Below are 20,423 nucleotides of genomic sequence, written 5' to 3'. Positions count from 1 at the left end.
AGATGAAGCTGAGGTAGGAAGGAAAGCAAGTAAGAGTAGGCCCAGTTGCCTCATCTGTAAACTGGGAATAATAATATCCTCCCCTTTGGGATGCTGTGAATGTAAAAGAAACATTCACATGAAGGGGCCCGCCTGGCCCATCGCAATGGCATGGCGTTACACGTTACCGTCTCCATGTTCACATGCACGAGTGCTGACCAGGACCTTATGTCTGTCTGCGGTTAATAATCAATGAAGTCGAGAACACATACAGGAAGAAATCTTTGTCTCCCGCCTCATTAGCATCAGAGTCCAAGCAAGTAACCAGGCCCAGACACGGGCCCTGGAAAGGAGCCTGCACTGCTGGCCACTTCATTTGGGAAATTCACCCTGTGGCAAAGACTGTACCAAACGCAATTTTCCTCCTAAAGTGGTTTCCTCCCCACCCCTCCTCCATCGAGTTCCCCTCCCCCGCTACCAAGTGATTGATGTCTCACTGAGGGCCTTTTCCCCTTCAAAGCCCATCTGGCCTTCCTGCCTCAGCCGGCAGGGAGGGTGTAATCCTGTGTTTGCAGCTTTGCTGACGGTTTCTATGGATATTATGACAATATTACAGCTATTGTGAAGCCGCATCAGGGCTGACTGAATGAGGGGTCAGGACTTGAAATGGGGAAATTTGGAAATTAAACATCAACAACCTAAGGCCTCGGAGACAATGACCGGTTTTTGGAACGTCGTTCCTATCAACGGTAACAAACACTAACACGCGAATATTGTTCCCGTATGAACAATCTGCGGAAGGCTTATTTCTCAAATCCCTCCTGGAGAGTACCCAGAAGACAAAAGTCAGGCCCCGAGCAAGGGCTCCCCGGCCACACTCAGCAGTGCCAGCAAGGGAAAACTTCAGGCAGGGGTGTCACTTGAATAACCACACTGCAAACCTCTGCCGTGTCCCACGAGACCACATTGCGACCGCCGAGCATTCGGTGTGGCTCCTTAACCACTCTCCCAAGTCATCCCGAGAACTTTGTACAGAATTGGGAAACAGAAATGCTTATGAAGGGAAAAGGAGGGGTCAGCAGCCATTAATAGTTCCCAAATGTTGAGCCGGTAAAGAAAAAAGTAGGCACAGAACTCTACCTCCCCGTAGGATCTCTGTCACCAGCACACCTCCTTACTTTTGCTGTGGCCCGTATTTTCTTCCGTGACAGGTTAAAATTTTTTTTTTCTTTTTTTTGTCAACCATGTTTTGAGGTTAATATGAACAGGCCTCTCTTCTTTGTGAGAGAACATGTAATGGTTTTACTCAATTTCCAAAGCAAGGCTAGGTCATTGTGGAAAACGTGGAAAATGTTGCTGAAGAAATAGAAGAAAACACAAGGTATTATTGTCCTGCACAGAAATATGCCACTGCTAAGATTCTGTTCAACTTCCGTGTAATTTTTATGGTTTGGAGATTTAGACAGAATTCTGGCTCTGCAAACCGTCTGAACTTGCAGAGATCAGTTAACCTCTCTAAACCTCTGTGTTCCTGCCCAGGGGCTTGATAAGGATGAAGCACCAAATAAGCCAGGAACACGTTCTCACACCATTATTCTTGTACAGCATCATTTTTAATGGCTCTAGGGTATTCTGTCGTGTGACTATGCCATAAATTATTTACAATATCCTGTTACTGAGTGAGTCCATTGTTTTATATATTCACCATTACAAGAGAGTGACTTCTGATAAATAATCTCCGGTTTTCCTCTTGTTTCCTATGTATTATTCAGCAGAGGGGCTCGAGTCACCTAATTTACAGCATATACACTAAGCACATGGGACTGTGAACACTGAGGAAGAACAGGGACAGTGGAGCGTCCTGCCCTTAGAGCTGAGCTAGTGGGGAGAGCGGAAGGGGCAGGAGGCTGGGAAACAGGACATTTGGGTCTTAGCTTCCCCTCAGCCCCCTTCTATGAACTGTGTAACTTGGCAAATGATCTAATCTCTCATTTCTTATCTATTAAATGAGTGTAATTATAAAGCCTCCCTCCAAGGGTTTCTTAACATTAATAAATGTTAAGTCCTTTAAAAAAAAATGCCTGGCACAGCGCTATTCACAACGGCCAAAAAGTAGAAACAATCAAAATGTCCATCAGCTGATGAGCGGGAAAACAAAATATGGCATATCCTGTACCTCAAAGGAATACAACACTGAATGTCAGCTACACTTCAATAATAAAATTTTAAATCCTACTCACTTATGGCGATGAAACTATTCTATAGGAGACATAGTTTCTATAGGAAACTATTCCATAGGACACTCACTTATGGCGATGAAACTATCCTATAGGATACAGGTCATTATACTTTTTGTCAACACCCATAGAATATACAAAACCAAGACTGAATCCTAATGTAAACTGTGGGCTTAATAACAAAGTATCAACACTGGCCCATCAATTGTAACAAAATACCATACTAACGCAAAATGTTAATAATAGAGGAAATCAATGATGGGTGAGGGTAAGAGGGTATGTTGGGGTTCTGTGCTTTCTGTTCATTTTTTTCTGTAAAAAAGTGCACAGTTTTTCTAAAAACTGCACAAGGAAATAAAGTCTATTAATTAAAAAAAAAATCTATTCAGAAAGGACGTGAAAAAAAAGTGGTATAGCCATACAATGGAATATTATTCAGCCATAACAAATAATAAAATACCAACACATGCTACAAGATGAACCTTTAAAACATTACACTCAGTGAAAGAAGCCAAACCAAAAGAGGCCACATATTGTATGACTCCATTTTTATGGAATGTCCAGAATAGCGAAATCTATAGAGACAGAAAGTGGATTTGTTGTTGCCAGGGGCTGGAGGGAGGGGCAAATGGGGAGGGACTGCTAACGGGTACAGAGTTTCCATTTGAGATCATGGAAAAGTTCTGGAACAAGATAGTGGTAATGATTGCACAATGCTGTAAATGGAAACTGTACTTTAAAATTGTTAATGTCAAAAAAATTGTTAATGTCAACTATACTCCAATAAAATAAAGTCAACTATACTTCAATTAAAAAAAAAGAAAATAAAATTTAAAAAGTTAAAATGGAAAACTTTTACGTTATGCATATTTTACCAAGGTTAAAAAAAAAAAGAGTGCCTGGTATATAATAAGCACTCAAAAATTTTTATTTTTCACCCTTATTCCCATCTTGGGGTCTCAGTTTTCCTATTCATAAAGTGAAAAGGAAAAATAATCTTTGAAATTGCTCCTCGCTCTGAGATTCTACAGTCTAATCGGATGAATCTGCCATGTGACAGAGAAATCTTTTTTGTGAATATCTATTTCCTTCCTTCTCCCTCCCTTGGTGGAAGGGGAACCCGGGCCCTTCCTCTGAGCACTCACTTTAAAGCTGCCATCACCTCTTTCGCAAATCCCTTCGAGTACCTGACAGATCTCTGATTGCTAGTGACCCTGAAAAGGCTAAGGATGGAGTCTTAGTAAGTATCTGTTGGACTCATGAATGGAAGAAAGAATAAATAAGTGAATGAAAGCTCAAAGGGACAGCCACTGACTCTCACTGCATGCCCCGAGGGGAGCTAGCCCCAGCTGAATCCCTGACCTCAAGTCAGCGTTCCTGAATGGCGAGCATACACGTTCCAAAAGGCAGTACACACCCTCCCGAGTACACCCTTTCTCTGAACACTCTTAAGCACGTATTCATAAAGGCATTATTTCAGCTCCCCAAACTTCCCATGTTTAAATCTGTTTGCATGTTCTCCGTGTGAGTAAGCATTCTCCCCATTCACTTAACAATGTCACCTTCTGTTAGGGACTCCAAGAGAACCTATTTTCCACCGTTTGCTCTCCTCTTTGCAGCTCCAAGATGTTGGCTGCCTTCGCACCTCTGCTTTTTCTAGCACGGCAGCAAAGCTTTATTTTCAGCCTGACCTCCTTCTTCCTAATCACTCGGACCGACTTCCTGTATTTGTTTCTTTCTCACTGTCATTTCCAGGTTATCCTATTCGACCGCCCCCCGCCCTCTTCCCCGTCTTTGTTCTTTACAAAACCTTGTCTCCGCTTCATAAATTTGCCATCTCTAAAAAATCTTGCAGTGTTCTCTTCTTCATTGCCAGGTATGTGTTTATTTTTAATATTTTTAATTTCCTCCTCCAAACTCCAGACATCCTGAAAGGAGCACAAGTGTTTCTGAGCCTTTCAAATGGTTTTGCCTAGTTACCTCCAATTTCTAAATCTTTTCATATTGAAAAGCTGCTAAGGTCCCCTCTGCTACTCCAATGCTCATGCAAACACACAATCCCATACACCCTTATGCCCCTCTTATATTCAAGACCAAGAGCTGACAAACAAATGCCCGTGGGTCAAATCCAGCCCACTGCCTGATTTCTGTAAATAAAGTTTTAGTGGCACACAGCCACACTCATTCATTCACACACATATTGTCTATGGATAACTTTGTTATACAGACTCTGGAAGTTGGGGTGGACACCTGATAGCCCACAAAGCCTAAAATATTTATTATCTAAGCCTTTATAGACTCTTGTTGTTGGCACGTGAGGGATATCTCATCCTTTATTTACAAACTCTCAGTTGACGGTATGCATTGCCAGATACTGCCTTCATTTCAACTCCCCAACACCCAGGAGAAACTCCCTGTACTCCACTCTACAATCTCACTAAAAGATCTGGCTGGCTTCCTCACTCTTGCTTGGTAAGTAGAAGAACGCTGTATCTCTGGAAAGGTTTTGTCTCCCTACCAATTGTGTGAGATATTATTATTCATCAATGGTATTTTTTTTTTTTTTTTTTTTACTTCTCGCTTAGGATCCATTTATCCCACAACTTCAACTTCCCATTTCAGTGGGTTTCTTTCTTTCTATCCAAGTGAGAGAATGTGAGGATATTAGTAAGAGGAAAACAGTCCCTCCCTAGCCCACTTTCAACTCAACATAAGCACTGAATCTTTTCTCTTCGGACACAGGCTAGCTTCTTGGAAATAAACCAAATCGTTCTGTCCTTGGTACAGATTGTCTAGAAAAGTGGTGTGTGAGCGAGCCCCAGGCCTCCTGTAGATCTCAATTTGAACCCTATCTCTGGCACCATCCTTTGAATAGGATCTGCCCTTAGCAGATAGTAAAAGTGCTTTAAATGAGGCGAACCTACCAACAAGTCACAGCATCCAAGAAAAATTATCATCAGCACTTGGGGAATATCATGAAAACTCTCTGAGCCTCTCCACTTCTTCCCTTGCTCCGCCTCTTGGCCTCTTTCTAGGGATTCACAGCTGCTGCTTCTTCTTCTTCTTCTTCTTCTTCTTCTTCTTCTTCTTCTTTTTAAATGTTTATTTATTTACTCTTGAGAGAGAGAGAGAGAGAGAGCACAAGCCGGGGAGGGACAGAGAGAGGGGGGTAAACACAGAATCCAAACAGGTTCCAGGCTCTGAGCCATCAGAGCATAGCCTGACACGGGGCTCGAACTTACACACCATGAGACTATGACCTGAGCAGAAGTAGGACCCTTAACTAACTGAGCCACCCAGGTGCCCCCAGGATTCAGAGCTTCTAATGTCTTCTGGTTCAGTAACTGTGTTCACCTTTTGGACTTGATCAAATTCAGCTTCCCTATTTTGATTCTATGAGCCCCGTCCACTCACTCTCCAGAAAGTCCCCCTGGTAGAAATTTTATTGGGATGATCCTCTTAACCAAGCCAGTTCTAGTGCTGGACCCCACTCAGTACCAATGCTTAGCTGCCACCACATAAAAGAACAGCAAAGTAGTATGCAAAAATCCATCAGACAGTCCTTAGGCCAAAATCTGGACTTTATCCCTTTCTAGTTGTATAATTAAAGGAAGTCAAGGCACCTCTCCAAGATTCGGTTTCTCTTCCAGTCAATGTAGATATTAATACCTATTCCGTAGGGTTAGTGTAAGGATTGCCAGTAGCAGCAGTTCCTTGCGTGAGCAAGTACTCCATAAATGGAGCTTTTCATTAGAACACACCGTGAACCTCGTCTCTGTGCCCTAAAGCCAAGGAAAGGTAGAATTCCAAGAGATTATGCTGACAACTACTTTAGTAGAGAGAGAACAGGCGCTTTGTTTTTTCTTTCTACATTTTTATCTCCAGCTAAGATCTAAAACCTTCTTCCTTTTACTTTACCCACCCCCCCTTGCCTGGCTCCTGTGGCCCCTTCATCTCTGCTGTTGAGCATTGTGGCCCAGCCTGCACTCCTCCTTCTTCTTCCCTGATTTACCCAGAGTCCTGCCTTTGCAGTCCCACATGGCAAGCAAGCATCCCATGCTCACTCTTCCGGTAGCATGAAAACAACCACACCACATGCAACCGTTTCCAGGAAGTTTCCATTCACGAATGATAAAGAAATGAATACACACAAAGATTTGGCTAGAAGAACATCTCTCACCTCCTTATTTACAATGACAAAAGAAGAGAAGTAAAAGTGAAATCGAAACTGAAAGCAAAAATATAAATGTCCAACTAAAAGAAATGAGTAACTCAGGAAGCCTGGCTCAGTCAGCAGAACATACGACTCTTGATCTTAGGGTTGTGGGTTCAAGCCCCATACTGGGTGTATAAATTACTTTAAAAAAATTTTTTAAATAAAAATTTTTTAAATGGAAACTAGTAGCTAAATATGTAATACATCACAACAGAGGCAAAGATAAAAGTTACATCTGATTTCTTCTCAGAAACCATACAAACAAAAGAGAATAGATTGACATATTTAAAGTGTTGAGAGAAGGGTGCCTGGGTGGCTCAGTCCATTAAGCGTCCGACTTCGGCTCAGGTCATGATCTCACAGTTCGTGAGTTTGAGCCCCATGTTAGGTTCTGTACTGACAGCTCTGTACTGGAGCCTGCTTCAGCTTCTGTGTTTCCCTCTCTCTCTCTGCCCCTCCCCCACCAGTGCTTGCTCTCGCGCGCGTGCTCTCTCTCTCTCTCTCTCAAAACTAACCATTAAAAAAAATTTTTTTAAAGAAATTCAAAAAATAAAGTGTTGAGAGAAAAAACCCACCATCCTACAATTCTGACCTTGCAAAATATCCTTCCAAAGTGAAAAAGAACACATGAAAAGATGCCCAACATCACTCATCTCAGGGAAATGCAAATCAAAACACAGTTAAGATATCACTTCACACCTGTCAGAATGGTTAGAATCAGAAAGACAAGAAACAACAAGCACTGGTAAGGATGCAGAGAAAAAGGAAACTTCATGCACTGTTGGTGGGAATGTAAATTGGTGGAGCCACCAACAGTGGCTGGAAAACATACGGGAAGACAGCATGGAAGTTCCTTAAAAAATTAAAAATAGAAATACCAGATGATCCAGTAATCCCACTACTGGGTATTTACGCAAAGAAAGCAAAAACACTAATTTGAAAAGATACATACACCCCTATGTTTTCTGCAGTATTATATACAACAGCTAAGATATGGAAGCAACCCAAGTGTCCATCCACAGACGAATGGATAAGGAAGATGTGATATATATGTGTATATATACATACATATATACATATATATACGTATATATATATGTATATACGTATGTATATATATATGTATATATATGTATATATATATACATCAACATGGACAGACCTAGAGGGTATAATGCTAAATGAAATGTCAGAGAAAGACAAGTACTATATGATTTTACTTATGTGTGGAATCTAAAAAACATAACAAATGAATAAACAAACAAACAAAAAGCAGAAACAGACCCATAAATACAGAGAAAAAACTGATGGTTGCCAGAGGCCAAGAGGGTCAAAGAGGGGCAAAATGGGTGAAGGGGAGCAGAAGATAAAGGCTTTCAGTTATGAAATGAGTAAGTCACTGGGATAAAAGGAACAGCACAGGGAATATAGTGAGTGGTACTGTAATAGGGCTGTATAGTGACAGAAGGTAGCTACACGGGTGGCGAGCGTAGCATATCATGTAGTCTTGTGGAATCACTTTGTTGTATACCAGAAACTAATGACATGTGTCCACTATCATTTTAAAAAATGGAAGGAGAAATAAAGACTTTCTCAGACAAATAAAAACTGAGGGAATGTGTTGGCAGTACATCTGCCTTGCAAGAAATGTTAAAAGAAATTCTTCACAAACAAGAAATGATAGGGGTCTGCAATGTGAATGTCCATGAAGAAAAGAAAGAGCACTACAGGAGGAATAAGTGACGCTAATATAAAAATGTAATTTTTCTCATCCTTAATTGATCTAACATGTAATGGTTTGTTCAAAATAATAATAGCAACAATGAATTCAATGAGATATGTCTATATATGCTTCTGTATAAGTGAAGTGAATAACTAATAATACAAGGGACAGAGCAGGGAAGAATTGCAAATATTTTGTTATTTTATGGTACTTGCACTACCCATGAAGTGGTAGTGTTATTTGGAGGTATACCTGGGTGAGTCGTAAATGCATACTGCGAACTCTAGGGCAACCACTAGAAAAAGTAAAAAAGAAGTGTGAGGGGCACCTGGGTGCTTCAGTCAGTTAAGCTTGGACTCTTGTTTTCAGCTCAGGTCATGATCTCATGGTTCCTGAGTTCGAGCCCCACGTAGGGCTCTGTGCTGACAGTGCGGGGCCTGCTTGGAATTCTCTCTCTCCCTCTTTTTCTCTCTGTCTGCTCCTCCTCCACTCACTCGCTTTCTCAAAATAAATAAATAATCATTTTTTTTAAATGTAACTGACATGCTAAGATAGGAGAGAAAATGGAATCATATAAAATGCTCAATTAAAATCTTTACAAAGGGCAGAAAAAGAATGGAAGACAAAATAAGAACAAGGAAAAGGAAAAGAAGCAGAAAACACCAGCAAATATAGTAAATATGAGTCTAGCTATATCAATAATCACCTTGAATGTCAATGGTTTAAATGCACGAATGAGAAGACAGAAATTGTCAGAGTGGATCAAAAACACAACCCCACTATACATTGTCTACAAGAAACCAACTTTAAATGTAAGGACACAAATGAACCAAAAGTAAATGGGTAGAGAAAAAACACACTCTGCTAACACTAATCAACAGAAACCAGGAATAGCTACGTTAATTTCAGACAAAGCAGATTTCAAAGTAGGAAAGTTATTCATCAGGTATAATTATAAAATGGTCAATTCTCCAAGAATACATAATAATTCTTAACATATATGTGTCTATAAAAAAAGCATCAAAGTATGTGAGGAAAAACCAGTAGAATTGCAAGGAGAAACAGATGAATCCACTATTATATTTGGAGACTCTAAACACCCCTCTGTAGGAAATGGACAGATCCAGCAGACAGAAAATCAGTAAGGACATAGTTGAATTCAATAGAACTATCAATGAGCTAGATATTACTGATACCACAGACTACTTTATCTAACAAAAGAAGAATCTACATTCTTCTCAAGCTCACATAGAACATTCACCAAGATAGACCCCATTCTGTCCTATAAAACACATCTTAAATTTAAAACAATATAAATCATATCATGTCTGCTCTAACACAATTAAAACATAAATGAGTATCAAAAAGATAGCAGGAAAACCCCAAAATAATTGATTAAATACCTTTTAAATAACACATGAGTCACTGAAGAATTTTCAAAAGAAATTTATAAATATTTTGATGTAAATTAAAGTGAAAATATAGTATAACAAAATTTGTGGGATGCAATTAAAACATTGCTTAGAAGGAAATTTATAACATTGAATGAACATATTAAAAAGGAAAAAAAAAACGAAAATCAATAATCTAAGCGCCCATCTTACAACTAGAAAAAGAAGACAAATTAGATCCAAAGTAAGCAGAAGAAAAGAATAAAAATTAGAACATAAATCAATGAAATTGAAAATAAGAAATCAATAAAGAAAATTAACTAAGCCAAAAGCCGATTCTTTGACCAATAAAATTGATAAGCATCTAGCTAGGATAACTAAGAAAAACAAGAGAAGACCCAAACTACTTTTATCAGAAATGAAAGAGGGGACATCACTACAGATTCCATCAACATTAAAAGATAAGAAAGAATATTATGAAAAACTCTATGCCCACAAATTTGATAATCTAGATAAAATAGATAATTTCCTTGAAAGACACAATCTAGTAAACTCACACAAGAAGAAATAGACAATCTGAATAGGTCTATATCTATTAAAGAAATTTAATCAATAATTAATTCCTAAACAGCACTGAGCCCAGGTGGGTTCACTGGTGAACTCTAGCAAACATTTAAAGAAGAAATTAAGCCAATCTCTACAAGCTCCTCCAGAGATAGAAGCAAAGGGAATACTTCTTAGCTCATTCTAGGAGAACACCATTACTTGAATCCAAAACCAGATAGACCTTACAAAAAAGAAAAGGAGACACCAATACCTCTCTTAGGCACAGATGTAAATTCTGTTGACAAAATATTAGCAAATCAAATTTAACAATGTATACAAAGAATTACATACCATGACCAAGTGGAATTTATCCAAGGAATAGAAGGCTGGTTCAACACTGGAAAATTAATGTAATCTACCACATCAAGAGGCTAAAAAAGAATAGTGAACATAATCAACAGATGCAGGAAAACCACTTGACAAAATCTGGCACCCATGCATGATAAAAGTTCTCACCCAACTAGGTATAGATGAGAATGCCCTCGACTTGATAAAGAACATCAATGCAAAACCTACAGCTAACCTCATACTTAATGATGAGAAACTCAAAAGAACTGACACCACTCAACTTCAAGACTTACAACGAAGCTACACTAATCAGGACAATATGGTATTAGAGGTGCCTGTCTGGCTCAGTTGGAAGAGCATGCAACTCTTGATCTTGCTGTCATGAGTTCATGCCCCACATTGGGTGTGGAGTCTGCTTAAAAAATAATAATAATAACGTTCAAAGTGAATAAATAAAAAATAAGACAATGTGGTATTGGCAAAAGAATACACAAGCAGATTAATAGATCAAAACAGAAAACCTAGAAATAGGTCCATATAAATAGAGTCAACTGATCTTTGACAAAGAAGCAAAAGCAATAGAACGGGGAAAAGATAATCTTTTTCAACAAATGGTGCTGGAGCAATTGAACATCCACGTGCAATAAAATGAATATAGACAGAGACTTTAAACCCTTCACAAAAATTAACTCAAAATGGATCAGAGACCTAAATGTAAAATGAAAACTATAAAACTCCTAGAAAATAAGATAGAAAAAACCCCAGATGACCTTGGGTATGGCAATGACTTTTTAGATACAACACCAAAGGCATAACTGATAAAAGAAAAAATGGATAAGCTGGACTTCAGTAAAATTAAAAACTTCTTTTCTACAAAAAAACAATGTCAAGCCATAGACTGGGAGAAAAATATTTGCAAGAGACATACCTGACAAAGGATTATTATCTAAAATATACAAAGAACTCTTAAAACTCAGCAATAGGAAAATGAATAATCCAGTTAGAAAATGGGCCAAAGACCTGAACAGACACCTCACCAAAAAGATACCCAGATGACAATAAGCATATGAAAAGATGTTCAACATTATGTCATCAGATAATTGTAAATCAAAGCAACAATGAGAAATCTCTACACATCTACTACTATTGTAGGCCGTAATCCAAAACAGTAACAACACCAAATGCTGACAAGGATGTGGAGCAACAGAAACTCTCATTAATTGCTGGTAGGAATACAAAAAATGGTACAACCACTTTGGAAGACAGTTTAGAGATTTCTTACAAAATTAAAAGTACTCATCCAACACCATTCAACAACTGCACTCCTTGGTATTTACTCCAATGAAATGTCCACGTAAAAAGCTACATACAAATGTTTATAGAAGCTTGAGTCATAATTGCCAAAACTGAGAAGCAACCAAAATGTCCTCCAGTAGGTGAATGGATAAACTGTACATCCAGAAAATGGAATATTAGTCCATGCTAAAAAGATATGAGCTTTCCAGCCATGAAAAGATTTGGAGGATTGTTAAATACATATTGCTAAGTGAAAGAAGGCAATCTGAAAAAGCTACAGACTGTATGACTCCCAATATATGACATTCTAACAAAGGCAAAACTATGGAGACAATAGAAAGATTGTAGTTGCCAGCGTTTAGAAGAAAGGGAGGGATGAATAGGTGAGCACAATGGACTTCCAGGGCAATGAAAATACTGTGTTTCCTACTATAATGGTGGATATATATCATTATGCATTTGTCAAAATCCACAGACTGTACAACACCAAGAGTGAACCCTAATGTAAACTATGGCCTGTGGGTGATAAAAGATATGTCAGTGAGCGTTCTTCAGGTGTAAGAAATGTACCGCTCTGGTGGGAGATGTGGATAACGGAGGGAGCTATGAAAGTGTGGGGGCAGGAGAAACAAGGGAAATCTCTGTACTTTCCACTCATTTTTGCTGTGAACCTAAAACTGTTCTCAGAAATAAAGTTTATTAAAATGTATTAAAGTGGTCAAAAATAGTTTAAAAATATATAATAATGTATATTCCCACTTTTATTTTGAAATGAAAAACATATGTGTCACACACACACAGATGTAAAGAAAATACACCATTGTAGTAACAGCAATTTTCAACGGGAGACTACAAGGAAATGCAGTTAATGCTTTCCTATTGTTTATCTCTTTGGTTCGTCTTAGGTTTTGATTGTGCACCTACATAGCTGGTGCTTAATAAGTGTTTTTAGAATAAAGGAGTACAGAAAAAATTAGACGCTGAAGGGAGGTCTGGGGACTCCTCACCCTATTTATGGTGACCTTGTTGTCCACACCCCACTGGCCCAACCTCACATACAGAAAGAGAGTATACTGAGCACTACCGACACTCGGTCTGTAGCCTCACTGCAAGGCTTCCACAGTTTATTTCTCTTAGAAACTGGTCAATAAAAGAGCATATATCACTGAAGAACTCAAATTGACAATGAATTCATTAATGACCATAATATTAGAACCACTGACTGTTATGGCTTTGATCTGAAGATTAAGGACTCACGAGCACTTACCCAATTGTGTGGGCAAGACAAGCCACTAGGGCACAAGAGAAAAATATCAGGATCTATATTTGTATATACAATATTTTACTTTGTACTTGTTTTGTATTGTATAACAGTCATAAAATATTAATACAGTTGACCAGTGAACAACACAGGTTTGAACTGCACTGGTCCATTTACATGTGGATTTATTTTTATAAATACCATACAGTACTGTGCATATATTTTCTCTTCCTTACAATTCTCTTAATAACATTTTCTTTTCTCTAGCTTACTTTCTCATAAGAATACAGCATGCAATACGTATAACATACAAAATGTTTGTATTTTATATACAAACTGTATATAAACTGTATTAATTGACTGTTTATGTTATCAGTAAGGCTTCTGGTCAACAGCAAGCTATTAATGGTTAAGGTTCAGGGGAGTCCATGGGTATACATGGATTTTTGACTGCATGGGGGTTAGCACCCTAACCCCTGTGTTTCTCAAGGGCCAATTGTATGTATGTTGTGCATATAATTTATACATATGCATGTGTGTACCTATACATAGAGAGAGAGAGAGACCATGCTCAAAAAATTTTTGCATAGAGGTATACAATAAAAGAAGCTTATAGACCTGGTCCAGGCCCTTCATTTTATTTTTTTTACTTTAAAAAAAAATTTTTTTTTTAACGTTTATTTATTTTTGGGACAGAGAGAGACAGAGCATGAACGGGGGAGGGGCAGAGAGAGAGGGAGACACAGAATCGGAAGCAGGCTCCAGGCTCCGAGCCATCAGCCCAGAGCCTGATGCGGGGCTCGAACTCACGGACCGCGAGATCGTGACCTGAGCCGAAGTTGAACGCTTAACCGACTGAGCCACCCAGGCGCCCCAAGGCCCTTCATTTTAGAAAGGAGGGAGCTAAGTCTCAGAGAGAAGGGAGGTGAGTTGCCCAAGCTGGTTAAAGATTGTGTCTCCAAGTTGAGACTGCTAATGCTTTATCCTCTCGGTTTAGTTTCTGTTTGTTGCTTTGTTTATTGTTTGTTTGCCTCATCTCATTGGTTTTTGATGGAGTAGAACTGGTTTTTCAAAGCCACATAAGTCCAGGTTAAGAGTACAGATAAACTTTGGGGTGCCTGGGTGGCTCAGTCAGTTAAGCGTCTGACTTCAGGTCATGATCTCACGGTTCGTGTGTTCCAGCCCCATGTAGGGCTCTGTGCGGACAGCTCAGAGCCCGGAACCTGGTTTGGCTTCTGTGTCTCCCTCTCTGTCTACCCTTCCCCTGCTCACACTCTTTCTCTTTCTCTCTCTCTTGAAAATAAATAAATATTAAAAAAAATTTTTTCTAAAAGAGTACAGATAAACTTTCACATTCCATCTTCCTATAAGCTTAACTTTTAAAAAGTGCTTACACACATAAATGGACTTCTGCCTCTTCTCAAAAATGGAGAGCTGAGCTGCCAGTTATAGCCTGCATTCTCAGGCAGGCTGCCCTACTCCTAGTAAGCTCTATCCACTGCCTCACAGGAACATTATCTGCAGGAATAACACCCAGGGGAAATTAATCATAAAGAGAATCAGCTATAGAAATCACTGACAGAAAAACATCACGGACAGTCCACTGGCTGTCTTAGACATTACTTACAAGAGCCGTCAGCAATACCCTGTCTCCAGGGACCATTACTTTGAGGGAACCCTGCCAATCGCAGCATTACTTGGAAGGTACGTTTTTTTATGTTCCTCAAATGCCTACTGTCAAACTAAACCAAAGTTCTGAAAGGTTTCAAACACTTCCAAGTTTGGGTAAGTTAATATAGTTCCTGATTCGAGTGTGGCCTGGGGGCCAGGTACCCAAGAGCCTTTTCTCCCAGCCTAAGTGTGGACTTTGGTTTGTCAGAGCAGCTTTGAAAAATTCATACACTCCAGGGATTCTGATGATGTGGAGAGGACTTTATAAACCTAGAATTCTATTTCCAGCTGTCTTCTCTTGCATGGGGTAAGGAGGACAACTTCAGCTTCTCTGGATCGTTTTGAAAATTTTCCACCCAGGAGCAAAAAGGCACAGGATGAATGATTAAAAAAAAAAAAAAAAAAAAAAAAAAAAGGTAAGAGCCACAACTTGCCCGTTTCAAATGCTCTCCTCCTACACCCAGAACCCCTACTGACTTCACAAAGGAAACAACTTGCACGAAAGTGGCCCATGTGGGAAACAGGGGACTAGAAATTACCCACAGCTCCTGACTGGGAGTTATCAATAGACCCATGTAATCATAATGTCATTACTTTGTTTTCACTGGATGACAGAGTTTTTGCAGTATCATTTGCTCTTGGCAGACCATATATCATCATTCTCCTCCCCTTAGTAATTTCTTCGCTGCAAGAAAAACTCTGGAAACCATCTTGAGAAATGGTGAAAAATACTTCCTTTTCATTTACAACTGCTTTTTTATGCACTTACTGTCAAAAGTTATAAACGAAAAGTTATGTGAGCCAACCAGGGAGGATTTGGGCAGTATAAATGCCTATCAGAAGAAAAAAATCTAGGTGCATTATTTAACAAGGTGTTTACAGGTAGCTCCAGAACCACAATATAAACACCCAATCATACCTCAAATATGGCACTTGTCATTCAAAGTATAACTCAGAGACCTTTTTTTACTTTTATTCTCCCACACAGTTTGTTGTAGAATCTCTTCATAATTTATGCATTTATTAACCAAACTTATTTCCTTAAGGTGGGGGTTAATAAGGAGGTATGCTGTAGACAAAGCATACTGTGAGGTTATCAAGACATTTTTTTAAAAATCTCTTTTAATAACTTTGCATTCAACTTGAAAAAATAAGGATTTTGCAGCAACTCTTTTCATAGGCTGGGCAACTGTTCTCCAACTGCTCTGAATAATGGGCTGGCGGCAAGATGGAGGAAAGTGCTAGAGGTGTGGCAGAAAGTTCTGTCCTTGCCCTGCATGGCAGTAACACTTTAGGAGCAGACACCAGGGTCAGGCTCACCGAATTAAAATAAAACAGCAGTCTCCCTGTCTGGAAAGAAGGAGTCAGAACTCAGAAAAATGGACTCTGGACTCAGAAAAATCTGTTTGAATTCTGGCTCTCCTACTACAAAAGCATATGATGTCCATGTAAGTCAAGGACATTAACTAGCCTAATATACTTTGCCACGACCATATCCCATCTGGAGCACTGTGTTCAGTTCTGTGCACCGCATTTTTTGAAAGAATATTTATAAAATATAGTAAAACCTGAAAAGTAAATCAGAAGGGTGAAAGGCTTACATAAGTGAGGGCTAAAGAAGGCAGGAATGATAAGGCTAAAAGAGAGAATTTTAGGAAGAATACAATTGCCCTCAAACATATAAAGGGCAGTGAAAACTCAAAGAGTAATCATAACTAATATGTGCTCAGTACTCAATATGTGTAAAGTACTCAGTGTTATTCACATTCTGCAGGTGAGAAAGCACAGGCCCAGAGGCCGAGTTATACGCTCACAGTCACATAATTTGGATGGGTGGAGCCAGAGCTCATCCCAATAGTCTGGCCCCAGGTATAGGGGAGATATGAAAGCTATACTCCAAATACTTTGTTTTGGTTTTTTTTTCATTTTTTATTATTTTTTTAAGTAAGCTCTATGCCCAAAATGAGGCTCGAACTCATAGCCCTGAGATCAAGCGTCACATGCTCCACCCACTGAGCCAGCCAGGAACCCCTCCAAATATTTCTAATCTCTGTCTTACAGGATCATGGTAAGATTGCACCCTCCCAATTCTTTTGGACACAGGTTAGTGATTTGCCAATGACATGTGAACCTAAGTCATGTTCACAACCTCAGCAAGGGAGTTCCAGAGCCTATGAGCAACACGCCCATGTTCTTCCTAACATGAGAGCATAGAGGTGAAACCTCCATCAGTCTAGGTCCCTGGGGGGAAATGATGGGCAGAGCTGCCCTGTGACCCATGGTGGACAAGTAACAGGAGCAAGAAATCAACTGTGACTGTTTCGTTAAGCCACTGAGATGTGGGGATTGCTTGTTACTGTGGCAATACCCAACTTTTCTGACAGATAAACAAACCCACATGCTTCAAGTCATTAAAATACCTCAGAAATTTAAAAAAAAACTCTATTCTTATATTTTAAAAGGTCAGAACCTAGAATAGTTTATAGAAACCACAAGTAGGCAGATTTGGGTTTAATTTAATTTTTTTAAAGTGACGTTTTCTGAAAGCTGCTTCACAAGGTACAGGCTCACTGAAAATGGTGGTATTTATTTTTTTTTAAAATTTTTTTTTCAACGTTTTTTTTTTTTTTTATTTATTTTGGGGACAGAGAGAGACAGAGCATGAACGGGGGAGGGGCAGAGAGAGAGGGAGACACAGAATCGGAAGCAGGCTCCAGGCTCTGAGCCATCAGCCCAGAGCCCGATGCGGGGCTCGAACTCACGGACCGCGAGATCGTGACCTGGCTGAAGCCGGACGCTTAACCGACTGCGCCACCCAGGCGCCCCTGAAAATGGTGGTATTTAAATAAGAGGCCAAAAGGGGCAGCTGGCTGGCTCAGTCAGTAGAGCATGGGACTCTTGACCTTGGGGTTGTGAATTCAAACCCCACATTGGGCCTAGAGTTTACTTCTAAAACATTCAAAACTAAAATATAAAAAATAAATGAGAGACCAGACAATCATTCTGCATCTATGTAGCAAAAAATATGGATTCATTAAGGAGGTTTAATATACCAGCCATTTCTGGAACACCTCCAGTGTTCCAGGCATTTCAGCTATAGTGATAAATCCAAACACACAATCCCTTCCCTCAAGGAAATAGCCATCATGAACAGAAGTAGATAAGGTCTGCTGACTCTTGTAGCAGTGTGATTCAACCAAATTAGAGATAATAACAGGGCCTGAATGAAGCTGACAGCAAGCCTGAACTTACAAATAACCATGTAGCACTAGAAATCCTGCTGATGCTTAAGTTGTATTATTATTTTTCAATTAGGAGCCAAAAGTATAGGGTTTGCAAAAGGAAAGAAAACGAAGAGAATGTCTGGGTTTAAAGGAGGAACATTTTCCCTTTCTCTAGTTACCATCCTTAAATCTTGCAAACCAGGCATATTATCTGGCTTACATCAGGGGTGTTCCAGCAAAGGGAATAGCACTGACTCACAGCAATTGTTACCGACCTTTTCCATCACTTTTCCCACCCCTTAGAGTCAGGAAGGGAACATTTCAATAGGGATCAGCTCAGACCTGAAGAGAGGCGATAATCTTCCTGGAACGCCATTCTTAAGTTTAGAAATCAGCCACAGCTTTTCCAAAATATCCGAAGTTTTTCCTAAAAGGGTATTTGAGCAGGGCCTACAGGGATCCCATACTCTAAGGATGATATGAAAATCACCAACTAAACGAGTGATTCCAAGGGGCACGGACATTGTTTCCCAAAGGTGTCTTTACACAATACTAACTTCAGTGCTTTCTTTCCCTAGTGGTATCAATAATTAAAGCTTTGTTTATTTTTTTAAACTTCCCAAAATCAAACAGTGCAGAGATATGCCTTCCTTTGACTGCCTCACTGCATTTGAATGGAAAAACATCTAAAACTTGGGTAAGCATTAACTGTAATTGCTCTGGGGCAGACATTTCCATTTTGGGTTATTATTCATACCAGTATTCACAGAGAATAATATATGTGGATGGATTTTGCAGCCATTATCTACACAAGAGTGACGTATCTGATTACTATTGTTCCCCAACTCAAAAGCATCAGTTTGAACTTCGAATACTCCAGCCCTGCCCAGACCCTGAATTTTCTGAACTACGGTTCTGATTTTCTATGAAATAAACAAATAGATGAGAGCAGGCTGGATTTCAGTGCCATACCTTCAGCCAGTTCAGGGTGTCACGAGTTTCTCAAAAACACACATACAGAAGAAATTGGCTTTGGCACATGGAAAAGCAGCAGAGAATTTGCAGCTTGTGCTAGTTTAAAGTGCACCCTTAATACTCTTGCCTGTTTTCAAAAATAAGTGATAGTCTTCCAGAGACAGCTGGATCCCTGTGGTACCCAGTCTTGCAACAAGCTTTGTACACAAATGTACACTTTACAAACACAGATGTGAAATGTCGACCTAGGACAGAAGAGAGGCACGCAGATGAGGGTGTTTAGTCTAGTGGCTCCACACCCGAAAGTTTCAGGGACAGAGCTGATGTTTCAAAAGTAAGAGGGGGGACCGCCCATCCTGTACGTTCATCCGGGGACTATGGAGATGACCCCCATCTTCCCAGCGCCAGTGTGCCCTCTGCCCTGGTGACCCGGGTTGAGATTTAATCGAGGGCCAGAGTGGGGCCAAGACAATTGTGCCAGTGGTTACTCAGACGGAGAGAAGGGCTAGAAATCACGAAGCCTTCCTGGCTGGCCCGGCTGACACACCCACCCAGACCCGCCGGCCCGGGGGTGCTGCGGGGAAGCGGGGGAAACCCGCGCACCCGGGTCCCGCGCCCACGAAGATGCTGCAGTTAGGAACCCGCGCGAATATCGGTCCGGGCTGAGAGGTCGCGCTACGCTCAGCAGAGGATGCCCTTCACCTCCCTGTCCCCCTTCCCCCGAGCTGAGTGAGCGGGAGAAAGTTGTGCCCGGGCCGCGTCGCCCCGGGCTGCCAAGGGAGCGAGGGCGGGAGGAGGAGAGCCGCGGGCCCCCTTACCTTGTCCTTGGGGCCGAGGTTCTGCAAAACCTCCTTGCCGGTGGCGCTCCGGATCTCCACCCCGGCGGGCGCGGGCGACGCGGGCGACGCGGGCGCGGGCTCCCTGCCCTCCTCCCGGCCTTGGCCCCGGCGCGGGGTGTCCCCCTCCACTCCCGGCCGGCTCCCGGAGCCGCGGCCGCTGCCCTGGCTGCTCCGGGGAGTCTTCGCGCCCCGCTGCCCCACGCTCAGGGCATCGAAATCCAGCGTCTTGCTCTCGAAGGCGCCCTCCACGTTGCAGAACATTCCGCCGTACTTCTGCCGCGGGACCTGGTCCGTGGTGCCCGGCCTGGCCAGGTACACGGGCAGATCGTCCTCGTGGGAGCTGTCCCAGCCCCTCCGGCCCGAGGCCATGGTTCAGGCGCACGGCGGGCCCGCGGCTTTGCTCCCCCAGAGGCGGAAAGGGCAGCCGCCGGCAGCGTGCTCCGAGCCACAGTGACTGGGGCGGGAGGAGGCGCCTGAGCGTTCGCGCCAGAGGCGGCAGTGCAGCTCCGGTTGCTGCCAGTCCCCAGCCAGCCAGCGAGCGCGCGGCGCAGGGGCCGGGGCAGCGGCGCGCTCCGGCTCGGGACCTGTCGCCCGCCCGCCGCCCCTCGGCGCGCACCCGACCCTAACGTGGCCTCGCAGGGTCGCGCGGCCTGGGGGCCCCTTGGAAAGTAGAAATCCCAACTTGGCGCGCGCGCACACACACGCACGCACGCTTCC

The 20,423-nt window shown here is 41.4% G+C and overlaps 1 protein-coding gene across 1 annotated transcript in view; it reads right to left on the bottom strand.

The window, feature by feature from the left end:
- Nucleotides 1-20,170, bottom strand: part of DPYSL3 (dihydropyrimidinase like 3) — a 112,265-nt gene extending 92,095 nt beyond the window's left edge. Inside the window, exon 1 of the mRNA XM_025923458.2 lies at nt 19,686-20,170. Within this exon, the coding sequence (XP_025779243.1) occupies nt 19,686-20,075 (390 nt within the window). The 5' untranslated portion in view covers nt 20,076-20,170. The remainder of the gene's footprint in view (nt 1-19,685) is intronic.
- Between the last annotated feature and the right edge of the window lie 253 nt (nt 20,171-20,423).

Source organism: Puma concolor, chromosome A1, assembly GCF_028749965.1.
Source record: "Puma concolor isolate L17-30 chromosome A1, mPumCon1.1.hap2, whole genome shotgun sequence".
Lineage (NCBI taxonomy): Eukaryota > Metazoa > Chordata > Mammalia > Carnivora > Felidae > Puma > Puma concolor.
The sequence above is the reverse complement of the archived record's forward strand: the minus strand, read 5'-3'. Positions and strand labels throughout refer to the sequence as shown.